The 16507-nt window shown below is 33.4% G+C and overlaps 1 protein-coding gene and 1 long non-coding RNA gene across 2 annotated transcripts; both read left to right on the top strand.

Moving 5' to 3' along the window:
- The first annotated feature begins 174 nt into the window (after positions 1–174).
- Positions 175–1453, top strand: LOC133691353 (uncharacterized). The gene is made up of 2 exons (XR_009841648.1): positions 175–760; positions 891–1453. It is a non-coding gene; the product is annotated as an uncharacterized LOC133691353 (long non-coding RNA).
- A 1780-nt stretch (positions 1454–3233) lies between these two features.
- Positions 3234–8943, top strand: LOC133692139 (U-box domain-containing protein 3-like). Its single transcript, XM_062112859.1, has 5 exons — positions 3234–3565; positions 5295–5574; positions 6023–6139; positions 6342–8234; positions 8527–8943. The coding sequence occupies exons 2-5, from the start codon at positions 5299–5301 to the stop codon at positions 8590–8592; spliced, it is 2352 nt and encodes a 783-aa protein (XP_061968843.1). The 5' UTR covers positions 3234–3565; positions 5295–5298; the 3' UTR covers positions 8593–8943.
- The last annotated feature ends 7564 nt before the right edge of the window (positions 8944–16507 follow it).

Below are 16507 nucleotides of genomic sequence, written 5' to 3'. Positions count from 1 at the left end.
ACGGTGAGTGGAAACACAATAAACTTGGTTCTGGTGTTATATTCTTTCCTAGCCAAATAAATTACAAATCAACTTGTTGGGTTAACATGGACAAGATTGCAACTCTCTCTCTCTCTCGCTGCCCATGCTACATTGCGAGCAGGCTGGATCAACAATTAATTATCACAGGTAAAGAAATATAATTTTGCACCGTGTTGTGCTATTTAAATTTTGTATTTAATCATGCCTGTTTTTAATTAAAAAAATTAAATTAAATGTCAAATGAAACAAAATAATTTTCTATCATGACTTTACTTGTTCTTATTAATTTGAATTGGCTCTAAGTAGTTCATAATATTAGAGTTGGCCAGATAAAAAAATATTTTAACCATTGTCGTATTAATTTTTTTAAAAGTAATGATGTTTTTTATTGTTACAGTTAACTTATTAAACCTGCAAAACAATACCACTTGGGTTTGTAAAAAGTTTGATTTTATCTTTGCATCTTCGATGTTGATGCGTGAGCTTATTCTATATATTAGTTCCATTTGGAAAAAAGATGCAAGGAGGCAATTCTTGCTAGGCAGCAGAAACCTAAGTGCAGTATGGACTACGAGATCGAACTCTGCTTTGTGAAGTTTCTCAATGGATAATTTGTGGCTAACCAACGCAAGAAGCAGCATTACTAGGAGACTTGTGCTATCTGGGGCATCAAGCAAACCATCGCATGTCACCTCACATTGGAACTGAAGGCCACGAAAGCTTAATCCCTACTTCTTTGGTTGGTTTCTTGCTTCTTTTATTTGTTTGTTTGATTGCTGAACATTCCTCGCAATGAAAGAAAAGTGTTGTAGTTTCATTTTTCCACAAAAAGTATACCAAGTGATGGCTCCATATTTTGCTTTTTCCAGATTTCCTGCACCATGTTTCGTTGGAGGATGTAAGGTAGGAAGGGTGGTTTACAAGGAATTAAAAGAATTGAAAAGACACAAGGAATCATTCCTTCCTTGAGTATATATACAATCCACCGGCAGTTTTTTCCTTCAGGAGATCTGGCATCCTACTTGTGAAGAAGCTACTAGGACACATGTGGACCATTCCGAAAACAAAGCCATGTGTTCCCTACTTGATCAAAATCCCATACATGTTAGCGAGCATTTCTTGAAAGTTGAAATTCACTTACTTTTTGCTTGAACACTCACACGAGTACTCCTGCCAGCCCACCAAAGAAAGCAAAGCGTTGGAATTGAACCGTAACACTATCTCCCATGTCCATCAACCCACATGGGAACCATCCATTCCTCGATGAAAATGTCCCCTGAAAGAGGTTGCAGAGCGTACACGGCAGAAAACGTAGTTTTGTCGGTACATAAAAAATTAATGCTTGGACGGAGGAGATCAAAGTATGTTGTTTAATTGATACGATTGTTGACCTTAGTTTGGTAAAGAACAGAAGCAGCTTTTTTGAGTTCAACATTTTGGTTCGTCAATCTATATCTATGCTGTTTTCGATCAAATTTTAGAAGTAGAAATGCTTGGTAAAAAGTTTACTTCCATAAAAAGAAGATATATCATTTCAAGTAAGAACTAATTATGAGATAAACATAACTTCCCTTAATTTTCTTATAGTTGTTAGTTTTCATGGCTATGATTTTTAAAAATATAGATTTAAGATAAGTTATAAATTATATTTTTGTATAATTGGGTAATAAAAGAGAGTTTTTCATAACCAATTCAGAACTATAATATATATTGATTAATCAAATATTTTAAAAATTATGACCAATATAAAGTGCAGTTTAAACCACTTCTCACCGTACTCTAAACGGGTAGTCATGAGTGTAGACTTTTACCCTAATCTCAAATTCTCAAGGATGACTGTCCGCCATTGGAAAATTTAGTAGTTTTTCTTCTAGAAAGGAGTTACGAGTTTAAATAGCAGAAAACAGAGTTTCCAAACAGAGCCTAACATCACGTTTGTCAGCTTCAGCACGAAAAAACATCATTTTTACATGTTGCCGACCTGGCTGGCCATTCCTGCACAAGCACTTTTGGAGGTTTTCTTTTTTCTTATTTTTATGTACATTTTTAGTATTGGATGCTGTCTTTTTTTACTCTAAGTGGTGTCACACCAACACTTTAATGAGCTTTACTGTAAACGTAATAGAAAGGAAATATGCCTCTGGTTAGATGTGAAAAGTCATGATGCTTCCCCTCCTGCACCAATAGTGTTCATAGCTGGGACAGATTATAGCTGGCAGTTGTTAGTGAAAACACCTCAAGCGACAGAAAGTAAACTGCTGGTGCGTTGTAATTAAGACAGGGCAGGACAAGAAAGTTGTCGTGCTTGAATATACAGACACGGACACCTTCAAGATGTAATGAGCTGAGCAGAACAGTTGCCCAAGTCCCCTCCCCGTGCCTGTTTTCCTGTTATCATGATAGCATTGCAACTGTATCAAGGTTTCATAGACGAATCATTAAACTCAATCTATTTCTTAGAGCAAATTTTCTTGAGGATTTAAACAGATAAAGAGTGGATTTTTGCCAGTCACGGGATTCATGTAGCTATCAGGAGATGATGACATGCTTACATATACAATCCATGAAGATATTTAAAATTAATCTAATTTTTTTTCCTTCACTCGAGTAAGCATCTAAGATATTAAAAGAGACAACAAGTCACTTGTTGAGTGGGTCAGCAGGAGATTTTCTTATCCATCTACTGATCTCGGCGATGATGTTAGAATTTAACCTAAAAGATAGTTTTTATGATTTTATTTTTATTTTTTAAATCCCAATTTTGATAACCATGTAAAGGGATTTATTTTGTTAACCTAATATTTACAATTTGCAAATTAAACTAATGGAAGATTCAAAGGGTTTATTATTCAAGTTATTAAATCTAAATGAACTCATAAACCGATTTAAAACTTAGATTACATATTGGATAGTTTAAACCGGATTAATGAAAATAATATAATTTAAAAAAATAAAAAAATTCAAGGGTTACAAGTCATCCAAGTACTTTAAAAACAGGCTCTAACAAGTTCATAAATTAACCGGATGGATTAAACCGGATTTAATAACATTGGCATCCCAATGATGCTTCTGCCATTGCGTCAGCAAATTAGTTATAAAAAAGAAAAAGGTGCCCTGACTTTCACTTATAGACCTTCTCCTAATCTAATATAAACCTCAACTAATCATGATTACATTACTACTAATCTCGTTCTATCTCCCTCTATCCACTGTTCATCATGATTCTTTAATTAATTTTTCTTCCCCCACAAAAACACAACAAATCCGCAACCAATCATAAAGGGCCCCTTCAAATAATAATAGAAACACAAAGGGTCCCACGATTTTTTAACCCTTTTCTTTTATTTTCCCTCAATTTTTATTCACAATCTCTTTCTCATGCAGCTTTGTTATGAGAGCTGGGCATCAGTTCTCTACCTACACTGATTTTTCATGGCATAAAGCATGAATCTTTGGTAACTTCTGTACAAGTCGTCTATGTCCATCAAGATCTGATTTTTATGCCTTAATTCACCAGCTTGAGCCCCTCATATAGATTATAAAGGTATTCTTTTGATCACAAGGTTTTGGTAATGCTCAAGAAATGTTACTTTTTTCGTGTACAATTTGTGCTCTTTGGAAGTATTGCCTTGATCAGTCGTTTTCTGTTTCTGGATTCATGCTTTGGTGTTCTTGTGGGCTGCTGTGTGAAATTCTTTGAAATTATGATATAACAAGTGGGTGGTATTTTTGGGTTGATATTGTTTTGCTGGGTTGGTTTTATGGTTCTGTTCTTAGGCAATTTGAGGCTAGATATATTAGATTGCTGAGGAAGCTGAGAAGGAAAGAGTAACTGTGGATCTTATGTTTTGGTTTCCAGAAGTGAATGGGACTCCCGTTCTTCTTGGTCACATGATGCTTGTGTGATTAGGTTCCTGTTGTTCTGTCTTGAATTTAGAGTGATCAGTTTTGCTTTACTTCATCAATGGTGTTTTATGAGATTATAAGCAATTGACGTTCTTGTTTTTTTATGTTGAATTTACAGAGATCAAAGATTTTAAATTTTAATTCTTCTGGCTTTATTAGCAACCAAATGTATAGTGAAAATGATAGTCATCATATAAAAGCTATCAACAGAATTCCACCTTTTGTTTTATTGATGGCAATCAGGGAAATAGTCTTTTAGATAGAATGGCTTTGACGGATAGTCAAGATTTTTTTTTTCTTTGTTTGGATATGATAAAATTGGTATCACCTTATTATGAAAAAAAAATAGTAGTAGTAGTAAATTGACCAAGTACCTTTTGTTCTCAAGAGGCAAGGTCTTACTTGTGTCAAAGCCATAGTAAATTCAAGCAAATGACTTTTTTGCATATTTTTAAAATATTTGTTGAAAGGCTCATCTTTCTTTTATTGTAGGATTAGATGACATAAATACCGTTTATTTACCAATAATTTGCTTGCTGATTGTTCTCTGCTCATTCAGCAACCTTTGAAATTATATATCCTGTTGTTCCCATGGAAAATCCCTGTATTCAAGTAAGCAGCAAGCTACAGTGTGTCCAGCACTGTAGAAGGGAATTTTCTTAGATGGGTTGAGTTTTGAGATAGCTTTCCATTGTGTTTAATGATGCCACTTCTTAGACCCCATGGGATAACTTGAGTGCACAGTCGTGGTGCCTAGGATAGGAGCTCTTGTGGCAAGTGGAAACAGAGTGCGTAAAATGCCGCGACCAACCGAGTGTAGAACTTCTTAAGATTTATTGGGAGGGAAAGCATTTCATTGATTTGGGCACGAGCACCATGGCAGTGCTGCACTTTGTAGATTTACTGACTTGTTGATTGTGTGCGTGTGGAGTTTGCTGTCAGGCTTGGCTAGTTGATTAGGCTCACACATGATAATTAATTATCAATCAAATATTGATGGGGGTGCTTCCTTAGGGGCCAGCTGTTTATAATTTTTGTATTTATATGCATGTTTGATGGTCTGATGCCCGTTCATCCTTGGCATTTACATGTCTACATGATAAGAGATTTGTATAAATTCAGTGTTTTCTGGATAAACCTTTTTGTCTGTTCGTGAAATGAAGAACACAAGTCTTGATGTGTGAAATCCTGTTTACATTTCATGAAAAAACTTGTGATCGAGAACCACAAACCCATCATTGTTGTCATAATAAAGTAACAGGCTTTGACACTATTCTCATTGAAAACTCCTTTTCCATTAAAAAGTCTTTTTTCTTCTTCTTTTGTTTTAATGCAACAATCTCTTTGTTATGCCTTATGTAAAGCAGGTCAATGGAAACGTCATCTGTAAGATGTCTTATCAACAGTATTTCTCGATTCATGCATCTCGTTTCATGTCAGACAAAGAAGTATATGCCTATTCAAAAGGATTACGAGATCATGGTTATAATGTTAAAGCATTTGAAACCAGTGCTTGATGAAGTTGATGATTACAACATATCTTCAGATGAAATCCTATGTAGAGAGTGTGAAGAACTCGATGCTGCCGTTAATGAGGCTCGAGAATTTATGGAGAAGTGGTGTCCACAGATGAGCAGGATTTGCAGTGTGAGTAATTCGTAACAGCTTGTTTGTGTTTAGCGGGATCAGATATACAATGTGTAATGCTTTTGAATGGAGTTCAAAATATTGTATTCTTTATCAGTATGTGGTGGTTTTTCCATCAGGAAGCTCATATATTTTGTTGAAAGAATAATACAAAAATAGTCTTCTGTTAGTAGATGTACTGTCAGTCTGAAATTTTCTTTCTAACCCATGCCAAAGAAACCAACATAAATGAATTCTATAAGATCATGTGAGGATTGCAAGTTGAGAGAATAAATGCAACCTGAAACTGTTTGGGGATCTCTAATTTTCCTTTCCTTTTCCCTTTCTTTTTCCTTGGCAATTTAATGTAGCTGTTTAGGATTTTCGAACACATGATCTCTGGTTTGGGATGGCTGGAGATGGTTGAGATTCAAACTCTTAACTGGCACATGGATTTTTCTCTGTATAGGTCCAGCAAAGTGAAGCCCTATTGAAGAAAATCCAGAGCTCTGCCCTGGAGATTTGTCAAGTATTATGTAGATTGTTGCAGGGTTCTCCAACCACTTCTAGTTTAACTATTGCTCAGGTGAGAAAGTTTGAAAATTTGTTTCTTTCATTCTGTTTTCTTTGTAACTTAACAGTTCCCAGTGACTGACTTTTTTAATTCGTTCTTTTATATTTTTTAAAACTTTATCTCTCTTTTTTATGTTGTTTAATCTAGATTGAAGCTCTAGTTGTTTAGATGCAAATATCCAGTGTGAGACTGACTTCTGGTAAAATGTTTCCAGCACTGTATGCAGGAACTTCAAGGTTTGAAGCATGAAACAATAACAGAGATTATAGAAGAGGCTCTGAGAAGTCTAAAAGATGATGTTGTTCCTTGCACTGATCATCTTATGAAACTTATCGAGACACTTAGTTTAACATCAAATCAGGAACTCCTGAAAGAAAGTGTGGCAGTGGAAAAGGAGAGGACAAATGTTCATATCAATAAAGCAGAAGGGTACTTGTATCAAATTGACCAAATTGTGGATCTCATCACTCAGATACGTAGTTGGTTGCTTAAAGTTGAGCACCGTGATCCAAAGAGTGGTGCCCCAATCCCTCCATACTTTCGTTGTCCGTTATCATTAGAGCTCATGCTAGATCCTGTGATCGTGGCTTCTGGTCAAACTTATGATAGGGTATCCATCCAAAAGTGGCTTGATCATGGGCTGACCTTTTGCCCTAGGACCCGTCAAACACTCTCTCATACAAATCTTATTCCCAATTACACTGTCAAAGCCATGATAGCAAATTGGTGTGAGGAAAACAATGTAAGAGTTTCAAGCCACTCTGACTGTAATAATCATGTCTTAGCCTCATCACATCATGATTTATTGCACTTGGATAGTTTTCGTAACCGTTGCTCTTTGCACAGAAGCAATTCTACGTCAAGATCATCTGTTGAAGTTAGAAATGGACTTGAGAAACAGGTGATTGGTGTTTCATCCAGGTTAAGTGGTGAAGAATTTAACCGTTATAACATCATGGGGACTGAAAGCTTTGATCCATCCCATGGACATTCATATATACATAGCAGGAGTGAATCGACCTCGAGTGCCATTTCCAGTATTGAATATGTGCCTCCAGTATCAGATGAGATGTTGAAGCTATCAACCAAGCATGACAATGTGAATGACTTGTCAGGAGAGATAACATCTGAATGCCCTGCTGCTTCTCCTTCAAATAACATAAAGGGATCGTCTCCCTGCTCATCAGGAATGCAATTTCACAGTCCTAAAACGCAAGTAGATATGGCCAGCAATGGAAGCCATAACTATAGCAGAACAAACTCCCTTCAGTTTTCTGACTCAGGATCTCATGATCTAACTAAGACCTCTCAAGTAAAGAAGTTGGTTGAAGGGCTTAAAAGCCTATCAAATGAAGTACAGACTAAAGCTGCTGAAGAACTACGGCTTCTAGCAAAGCATGACATGGAGAATCGAATCATTATAGGCCATTCTGGTGCTATCAGACCATTACTTTCACTGCTGTCCTCAAAAGTGAAGCTAACCCAGGAGCACGCTGTCACGGCCTTGTTGAACCTCTCAATCAATGAAGATAATAAAGCCATTATTGCAGAAGCGGGAGCAATAGAACCAATTATTCATGTTTTAAGATCAGGAAATGATGGTGCCAAAGAGAATTCTGCAGCCGCTCTATTCAGCCTCTCTGTTTTAGAAGAATACAAAGCCAAAATAGGCCGTTCTGGTGCAGTCAAAGCCTTGGTGGATCTTCTTAGCTCTGGGACTTTAAGAGGAAAAAAGGATGCAGCCACTACCTTGTTTAACCTTTCTATCTTTCATGAAAACAAGGCTCGTATAGTTCAAGCTGGAGCTGTGAAGTATCTTGTTGAGTTGATGGATCCTGTCACTGGGATGGTTGACAAGGCAGTCGCTCTTCTTGCAAACTTGTCAACAATTGGGGAAGGGCGCTTGGCCATTGCAAAAGCAGGAGGCATTCCATTGCTGGTTGAGGTTGTTGAATCAGGATCTCAAAGAGGAAAGGAGAATGCTGCCTCCATACTGATGCAACTGTGCCTTAGTAGTCCCAAGTTTTGTACCCTTGTTTTGCAAGAAGGGGCTGTTCCTCCACTTGTTGCGTTGTCCCAATCAGGCACCCCAAGAGCGAAGGAAAAGGTATGCAGCTAATCTCTTCTTTTCCTTCTTGTTTGTACTCTGCACCTTGGTGCCTTTTGCCCATAAGGAAACGAAGCATGACGGGATGATTATGGTCATGTTCCCTTGTGGTAAAATCACAAGTGCTCCCTTCCTTTATATTATGTAGGATATTCTGTTATTTTGATCTAGAAAGGACGTCATTGCTTTTATTTCAACTATAGGGTAATGAAGACCAAGAAGTTTTTGGATATTTAATGGTGATGATGGATAGATTTGTTAGATGATATATGTTTTTGCATGTGTTATGTAGGCACAGCAACTTCTCAGTCACTTCCGTAGTCAGAGAGAAGCATCCGCGGGAAAGGGTAGATCATAGAGACAAATTTTGTTAGATTTTATATATATATTCCGCCACGAGTATTTTTCTGCATGAAGATGATCCTTGGGAAATAATCTTCCATGTCTGTACTCTTCAGCCATATTTAATTCCCTGGGAGTCATGATTTATTTTCAGTAGGAAAGAGAGTGTTAGCGTGATGGTGAGGATTAGTTTTCCCAAGAATATAGCTTGCCCTAGTATTCTGTGTGTGCAGTCACTGGAAGAAAATTTCTTCATTTTCTTTGATTTTGTAATTGATTAAGTTATTCATAATGTACATATCTTGTATATTTGTTATTAACTCATGCAGTCTGCTATATAATGGAAACAGAGGATATTGAGGCCCCATTTGATTGACAGAAAAATATCTGATTTTTGATGGATTAACTAATATGTTATCGTGCAAGTAGTTGACTAGGAGGCACTGCATCAGTATCTGGTGCATGCTTTCTTGATGCATGTGGATATTGAAATATGAAAAACAGCTGGAAAACTACGTCCATCTGCGATTTGGTGTTGGCTGCAGATTAGCAGAAATATGCTTGTTAATTCAGAAACAATGGTGCTGCTCCTTGGTGCTGGTAAGTAATAACCTGTTGGAGGCTTTCTTCTCCATGTGACTGCTTTCTGGCTGTTGTTGATTTCTTGTGCACACCTTTCGCTCTCTTCCCATTTTTCTCTGCCTCCAAAACAGAGAAATTGATATTGATGAGAACCCTTGAAAGATTCTCTCATTTCTCAGAAAATTATCAGAGAACATGGGAGAGAAAAATGGAATCCCTCTCAAGAATCAGTACAAAATGGGGCCACTGTTCTCACCAGTTGTATGGAGCCCTCGCAGGGCTGCAAGACTTGTTTCGAAACACACCAAATTTGGCATCACAACAAGAAGAACAATTTCTCGAGGAATATTGGCATGTTTTCCAAGCGATCGAAATCCCTTTTTTAAAATATTTTTTTGGTCGACGACAGTGGTATGGTGTGTTTGTATTTTTTAGAATTTTTTAAATAATTTTTTTTATGATATTAAATTATTTTGATATGTTAATATTAAAAGTAATTTTTAAAAAATAAAAAAATATATTTTTTAATATATTTTTTAATAAAAAAAACATAGTTAAAAGTAGAAGAAAAAAAAAGCTGGATGGGCCCAAACTCCATCTCAAGGTTTTACTTTTCGCGTACGATAATACCTCTCACCAAACTCTAAATAGTGCACTGTTCGTCAATCATGACCTCTTACTTTCCCTCTCCCTCTCTTTTTCCTTGGTATGCTTGGTGATTATGTAAATGGATTAATAAATTTTATTCTTGTAAAATCTCAAGGATGTAGAAAAGAGGAACTTTTTAAGAGTGTTAAATATATTCTTTTTTATTATGATTAATGCGAGGTGTTCGGACCAGTTTGTGTATATCTCGATTAATTTTTATGGGTCCTGAAATTAATAATTATATTAGTCTCTAGTGGCCATCAATATTAGTAATTACGGAATTTAAACCTAAAATTATAAGAGAAGTAAATCTTTTGATTTTAAATTTTTTCTATTGAGTCAAGTATTAAATTAGCCAAAAATAATGTTGAGTTTTACTCTCTAAATTTAACCGTCGGATTCTTTTAATTTATTCTCATAATCTCTCACTTTTTATCTCCGAAATACACACTAAAATAATATTTTATTTTCCTTTCATTCACTACTAATATTTTAACTATTTATCACTCTTTTCACCGACAATATCAAATGTATCTAAAAACTAATTTTTACAACTTTAAAAATTAATTTTGTAATAGTTCACTCTTATTATTTAACCTCTCCTCGAACACAATATGGCTGGCATGAAGATAATGGAAAGTAAAAAGTAAAAAAAATATCTTTGTAGGAATTAAGGTTTTTTTTCCATTTTATGAGAAGGATTGGATTTTAAGTGAATAATTATTGACCTTGAATTGATGCTCTTGGGATGACAACATGATGTTTGGTATGAGTTTAAAATGTGACTAGTAATTATAATAATTTTTAATGATATAAAAATAATTTTTTCAAGGAAGTTTGGTTTATTCCTAAGCTTGAAGGGTAAATTGTGGGCGGAAAGAGAAAATAAAAAAAATAGCAATTATTATTGTGTGTCAAATCAATACTTTTTAATAATTTTATTGTGTTGATATTAAAAATAAAAAATATATTTTTAATTAAAAAAACAGCTTATATTAACAGAACCAGTCACATGAAGTTACCGAATCTAATGTATTAATAAGGCTGGTTGCACGCTCATATTTGTTCCCTCGATGGAATCGTTAACCAAAAATGTTAGGCAAAGATGCGCCATCAAGTTATTTTCAACTTTATTGTCCAGTTTTCTCTTTCGACCTGCCTCGCAGCCCACACGTTTACTAGTTTGCAGGAAGGAAGGTGGGAAATCGCACCTAACCCAATTTAAGTGTACGCACGGAGTATTTAAAAATCTTGAATTTTTTATTTTAAATTATTTTAATGTACTATATTAAAAATAAATTTAAAAACATATATATTTTAATATATTTCTAAATAAAAACCAACAATTAATACTATCTCCAAAATACACCGAAAAACTATCAAGGTTAGACTTTCAAGCAGTAATTATCATCAGACCAGCTAGCTAGCCAGAACTCGGTGGTTTTAGTAAGAGTGGTAGGATTAATTATTTAAATGGTGGCTAACGGTAAAAACTTGAATTTAAAAGGTTTATTTTTTTTTGTGGTTTCATGTCTGAATCTTATAGTTGCTTATATAATAATCACTGGAGACTTACATGGTCGTTAACTTTAAAATTTATGGGATTAGTTAAGATATCCAAATACCAATATAGATTTTTTTATATAAAAAAAAAAAAGCGTTAGGGTTTATATTATCCCTGTAACATTTTATGTTTTCTTCATGAAATCCACAGTCATCATCAGACTTTACTGATAGAATACTGATTTGGAAAAGAAACATGGGGCGGGGCCAGAGGTGGCATAGAACCAGTTGTCTGTCTGATGGAGCCGAGCAGATGATGAACTCTTGGTTGGCCCCTACCAGCAGCACCAGAGCATTTTAATTTCCTCAGTCTGCTCACCAATTCAGTAGACCACTCTTGTGATGTCAGCTCGGGACCTTCACAGTCACAATTGTTTCTAATCTAATTAATTATTGAGATCATTTACTCGGCAGAACTTATAAAAACCAGTGAAGGAAGATGATACAATTTTTAGAAGAAAGGATTGGACAGAAATCACAATAATTTTATTTTAATAATTTATACTCAAGATAGGAATCACAATAATTTAAATAAATAGGATTTAAATCGATCCACACGAAACAAAAATCATAATGATGATGACTACGATGATTCAGATAAAAAATAAAATAAAATTCCAAAATTAACTACAAAATACAACATCTTTTTAATTCTAATGTGAAGACCTTTCTTATCTCCTCGGTCATGGCAAGTCAACCAGTTATAAAACTTGATCCATAAAATTTTCTAGAAAAAAATGATTCCTGTTCAAGATAAGAATCTAGAATTATATATATATATATATATATATATATATATATATATATTAGATTATGAACATGATTCAAATATAATAAATAAATAACTGATTTATCAAAACCTCAAGTATCAATTATTCAGAGAGCGTTTGAAAGTGTTGTTACTTTTCAAAGTGTTTTTTACTTAGAAAAGTGTGTCAATAATATTTTTTTATTTTTAAAAAATTATTTTTGAGATCAGTACATCAAAATAATTTAAAAATATCAAAAATATATTACTTCAAAGAAAAAAAATTCAAATTTTAAAAATAACTCCCAAACAGTCACTGATCAATCCCATTATTACCCATTTCTGTCCTGTAATCAACAATATGAAATTAGCTGGGGTTGAAGAAAGGCTGGTCACGGGGTAGCTTTCCTTGATTCAGGCAAGGAGAATGCCGACTTGTGATCAGGCCACGTGATTTGAGATATACTTCTTCTTCTTTTTCCAAACAATCGACCAAATTTTTCTTCGGTGATGATGAACAGCTAAATTATGAAAAGGACTGGAATTTGAATCACCTTGATGATAAAACTGACGATACTGTTAATAACAGCAATCGCAGGGTCCAAATGCTTCGTAGATTTTACATCATGCGATGGGATAGCTATCAGACATGATGGTGACAGCAACAATTGAACAGGTCAAGATTTGAATTAATACACAAGTAATCAAGTGTTTTTATTTCTTTGTTTTACCGATTGATTTTTTTAATCAAATTTTAAAAAAATAATTTTATTTCTTAATATTATATTTATTTTTTTTATTTATTTTTCATGAAACTATCCCGATCTTATTACTTAAATAATAAATTTAATAGGTTCATTTAAGATTATTTTGATTATTCTTTTATTCTTTTTGTTAATTAATTTTACTTTCAATTTTATTCTTATACATTGAGTTGGTTGAGAATTAAACAATATATTTTTTTAAATTGATTTTTTATTATGCTATCTTGATGTCACGACTTGAATCACGTGTTTAGTGAGCTAACTTGAATTGATTTAAGTTATTTTTTGTGCTTTTTAATTATTATTTTTTAATTTTATTTTTTTAACATTAAATTGATTAGGAAATAGGCTTGGTAGAATAAAAAATCTTATTTGCTTTCTAAATAGATATCTTATTCTGAGGTACCTAAGTCGATTCGGATCATTTTTTGTTCTTTTTATTTATAATTAGATTTTTTTCAGTTTTATCATTTAATATTTTGTTGATTGATATTTTTTCTATATATTCTTAGATTAGTTTTAAAAATATTTTATATATTATTTTATTAAATTCCATTTAATTTTTAGTTTTATATAAAATAAAATTTTAGAAATCATTTCATAATATTGATCAACTTTCTTTTGGTGAAGCCCATCATCATCAAAAAAAAAAATTTTGTTCATTCCAATTGATTTACTTAATTGCTTGTTTTTATTATTATATAATTAAATGAAGCAAACTTACAGAATATAGTGAAATTTATTACTCGAGTTATATATTTTCTTCCTAATTAAAAACATGCCAGTAGTGTTTCAATATTTTTTTGCATTAATTTTTTTAAATTTGGATTGCTATTAGTCATCTTGGCTTGGCTACGGAGAATACATTATTGCTGGAACTAAATAATTAACAAACTATATATACAATGATATAAGCTTTATTTTTAAGTGCATTGGATTTTTATGAGACATTAATGCTTGTAAAAAAAAGAACATTAATACCAATTGATAATGTGTAATTCATTAGGTTTGCTTAGAGGTTTTGAAGGCGGGCTTGCGACTAACGAGCCTTGATTTCATCCCTTTTCTTGCATCCTCCTATCATTGGCTTGTACGGGTTCTTTTTCGCTCTTCTATTTTATATCTTTGAACTATATATAGCCTCTTTTTAGTTTCTCTGTTTGTATATACATGTCTATTTGTATATTTTCTTGCTAGTTGCCTTATTTTGGCACTATCTTTATTATTTGATACATCACCTCGTCTATCAATTATAGAAGAAAAAAAAACTTGAGGTCGTGATCTAGTAGGCAAAGAAATTTGTTTCCTTACTCTGTACTCTGGTTCGATTCTTTCTATGCATGCATGTCACCCCCGTGATACCTTACTTGTTTACTGGACTTGCAGGGTGTTCATTGAGCCTGAAAATTAGTCGTGGTGCACGTAAGCTGACCCGAACACCTCGGGTTATCAAAAAACAAATTATAGAAAAGAAAACTATGATTCATCAACATGGATAATTTAATACCATTCAGAGTCTTAATACTCATATTAATATACCATCATATATGAAATAAATTATATACTACTAGCTAGTTGACAAAAATTTTCTTACTTCACCACATGCATGCTCTTACTTGGACGCAATCACCCTAGCGTTTTCACATATACAAGTGGTGATAGGGTAGGTCGCAACAAATTTTAAAAAAAAGTGTTCTCTTCAGACATTCCTTCACAGCTTCACCTAAGTCATTGCAATGGATCAGAACTAGATATGTAATGAGCTTCCATGATTAGTTGGTTAAGGTAGGCGAAAAAGATTCTAGACCAAGAGAAAAGACTCCGGCGAAGAAAAGAGAGGAGCATTTTATTTTCATAAAATATTGAAATCAGATCAAACATATACTCCAATATTGCATGTGATCCACTGCAGCCCACCGTGCATGGCACACGCCAATATTATTAAATATTAAAAAAGGATTATATAATAACTAACAATATTGTTTTTTCCCCATTAAAAAAAATAAAAAAAAAATAGCTGAGGCATCATAACCTAACCTGCACAAAAACTTTACTTTGGATTCATATGTATATTGTTGTTTGTATCTCCTCCGTTGATATTTTACGTGCCTCTCTGACATATATACTCATGTTTCTTTGAGCCACTATATTAAATTCTTGTTTTAACAAATCGGGTAAAAAAAGAGAAAAGAAAAGAGAAAATTCCCATGTCTACTGCAATTGATGTACTATAATTAACATACTCTAAACTTTGCTGTTTTCAAGGTAATTAACATGCCGGCAGGTTTGCCGATTGCCCTTTCCCTGGCTTCGTCGAGCATATGCGTGTATATATATATATATATATATATATAGCATAAGAATTTTAGGGTTTATTAGTTTGCCATTTTTCAATTAAGAGAAATTAATTGTGTATGGGGAAATTAATTAATTAATTAATTACCTTGTTATCCCCAGAGCATGAGAGAAAAAGGGGGTATAAACATTGTTTTCACCGTAACACCAAACTTATTAATTAGACTCATTTTATTGCGTTGGAGACTACAACAATAAAATTACAATTTTACTCCTCAATCAAATAATATTTAGGTTGGTATGGTTGATAATGGTAGTATAGTTCTTTTGCTTTTTTATGAATAATAAAACTATTAAAATACCATTAAAAGTAAAATTAAATATATGCATGGCGTCTAGTGCTGGTTTTGGTTTTTAACTTTTAAATGAACAATAAAATTATTTAAATGCTTTTAAAGAAAAAAAAATTATTCCAGTGTCATTTTCTTCTTTCCAAGTTGTTTTTTATTATTATTTATTTTTTTATCAAAGATATTATTGTATTTTAATAATATTAAAATATAAAAAGTTATGGATGTATACCCGTGTTTTTTGAAATGCAACGTCTTCAAGAGTCTAGCACGGCCCTCCCGCCTAGGGATGGACCTGGAAATTCTAGCTTGGAAGAAATTTAATTTCAATAAGCTCAATAAAGTTACATCAATAATAATCATGAGTCATAAGGTTAAACCACGAAAACTTTTGTTGCTATATTCCATGAGCTCCCATTGTCCTTTCTTCTTTTTTTTTAGTCATTGGCTATTAATATTACATACAGACTCGTTACTCTGCTCTTTATTATTCATTACTCCTATACCAGCTGTTACTACAATTGACTAATTAATTATTTATCAGATAAAAAATAGCTATCAAGATTAGAAATCGAGACATTTCAAGGCATGGGTCCGAGCGGATGGGAGAGATATAGCAGCATGAATGCTGGTATGTTTCACTGGCTCATAGCAGCTTGATTGATTAGAGCATCACAATTGACAGTGGACCTCTTGCTAACATCAAGTATTTTTATTAACCCTAACCCTAACCCTAACCCTAACCAGTTAACCTGTATTAATTCAAGTGACTTCTCTTTATACATGAACGATAAGTCGTTTAATTTGGGATTCCTTTTTGTTCCAGTAGACATAAACATTAAGTATATATTACTTTAAAATGTATGAGTTTTTTACTTTGTAAGGTTTTGTTGTTCATTCTCTCACCTATTATTGTGGATGTGGATGGACTTTGTAAAATTTTATACTTTTTCAATTTAATCCTCAAATTTTATTTTTTTT

This window comes from Populus nigra, chromosome 4 (assembly GCF_951802175.1).
Source record: "Populus nigra chromosome 4, ddPopNigr1.1, whole genome shotgun sequence".
Taxonomy (NCBI): domain Eukaryota; kingdom Viridiplantae; phylum Streptophyta; class Magnoliopsida; order Malpighiales; family Salicaceae; genus Populus; species Populus nigra.
The sequence above is the reverse complement of the archived record's forward strand: the minus strand, read 5'-3'. Positions and strand labels throughout refer to the sequence as shown.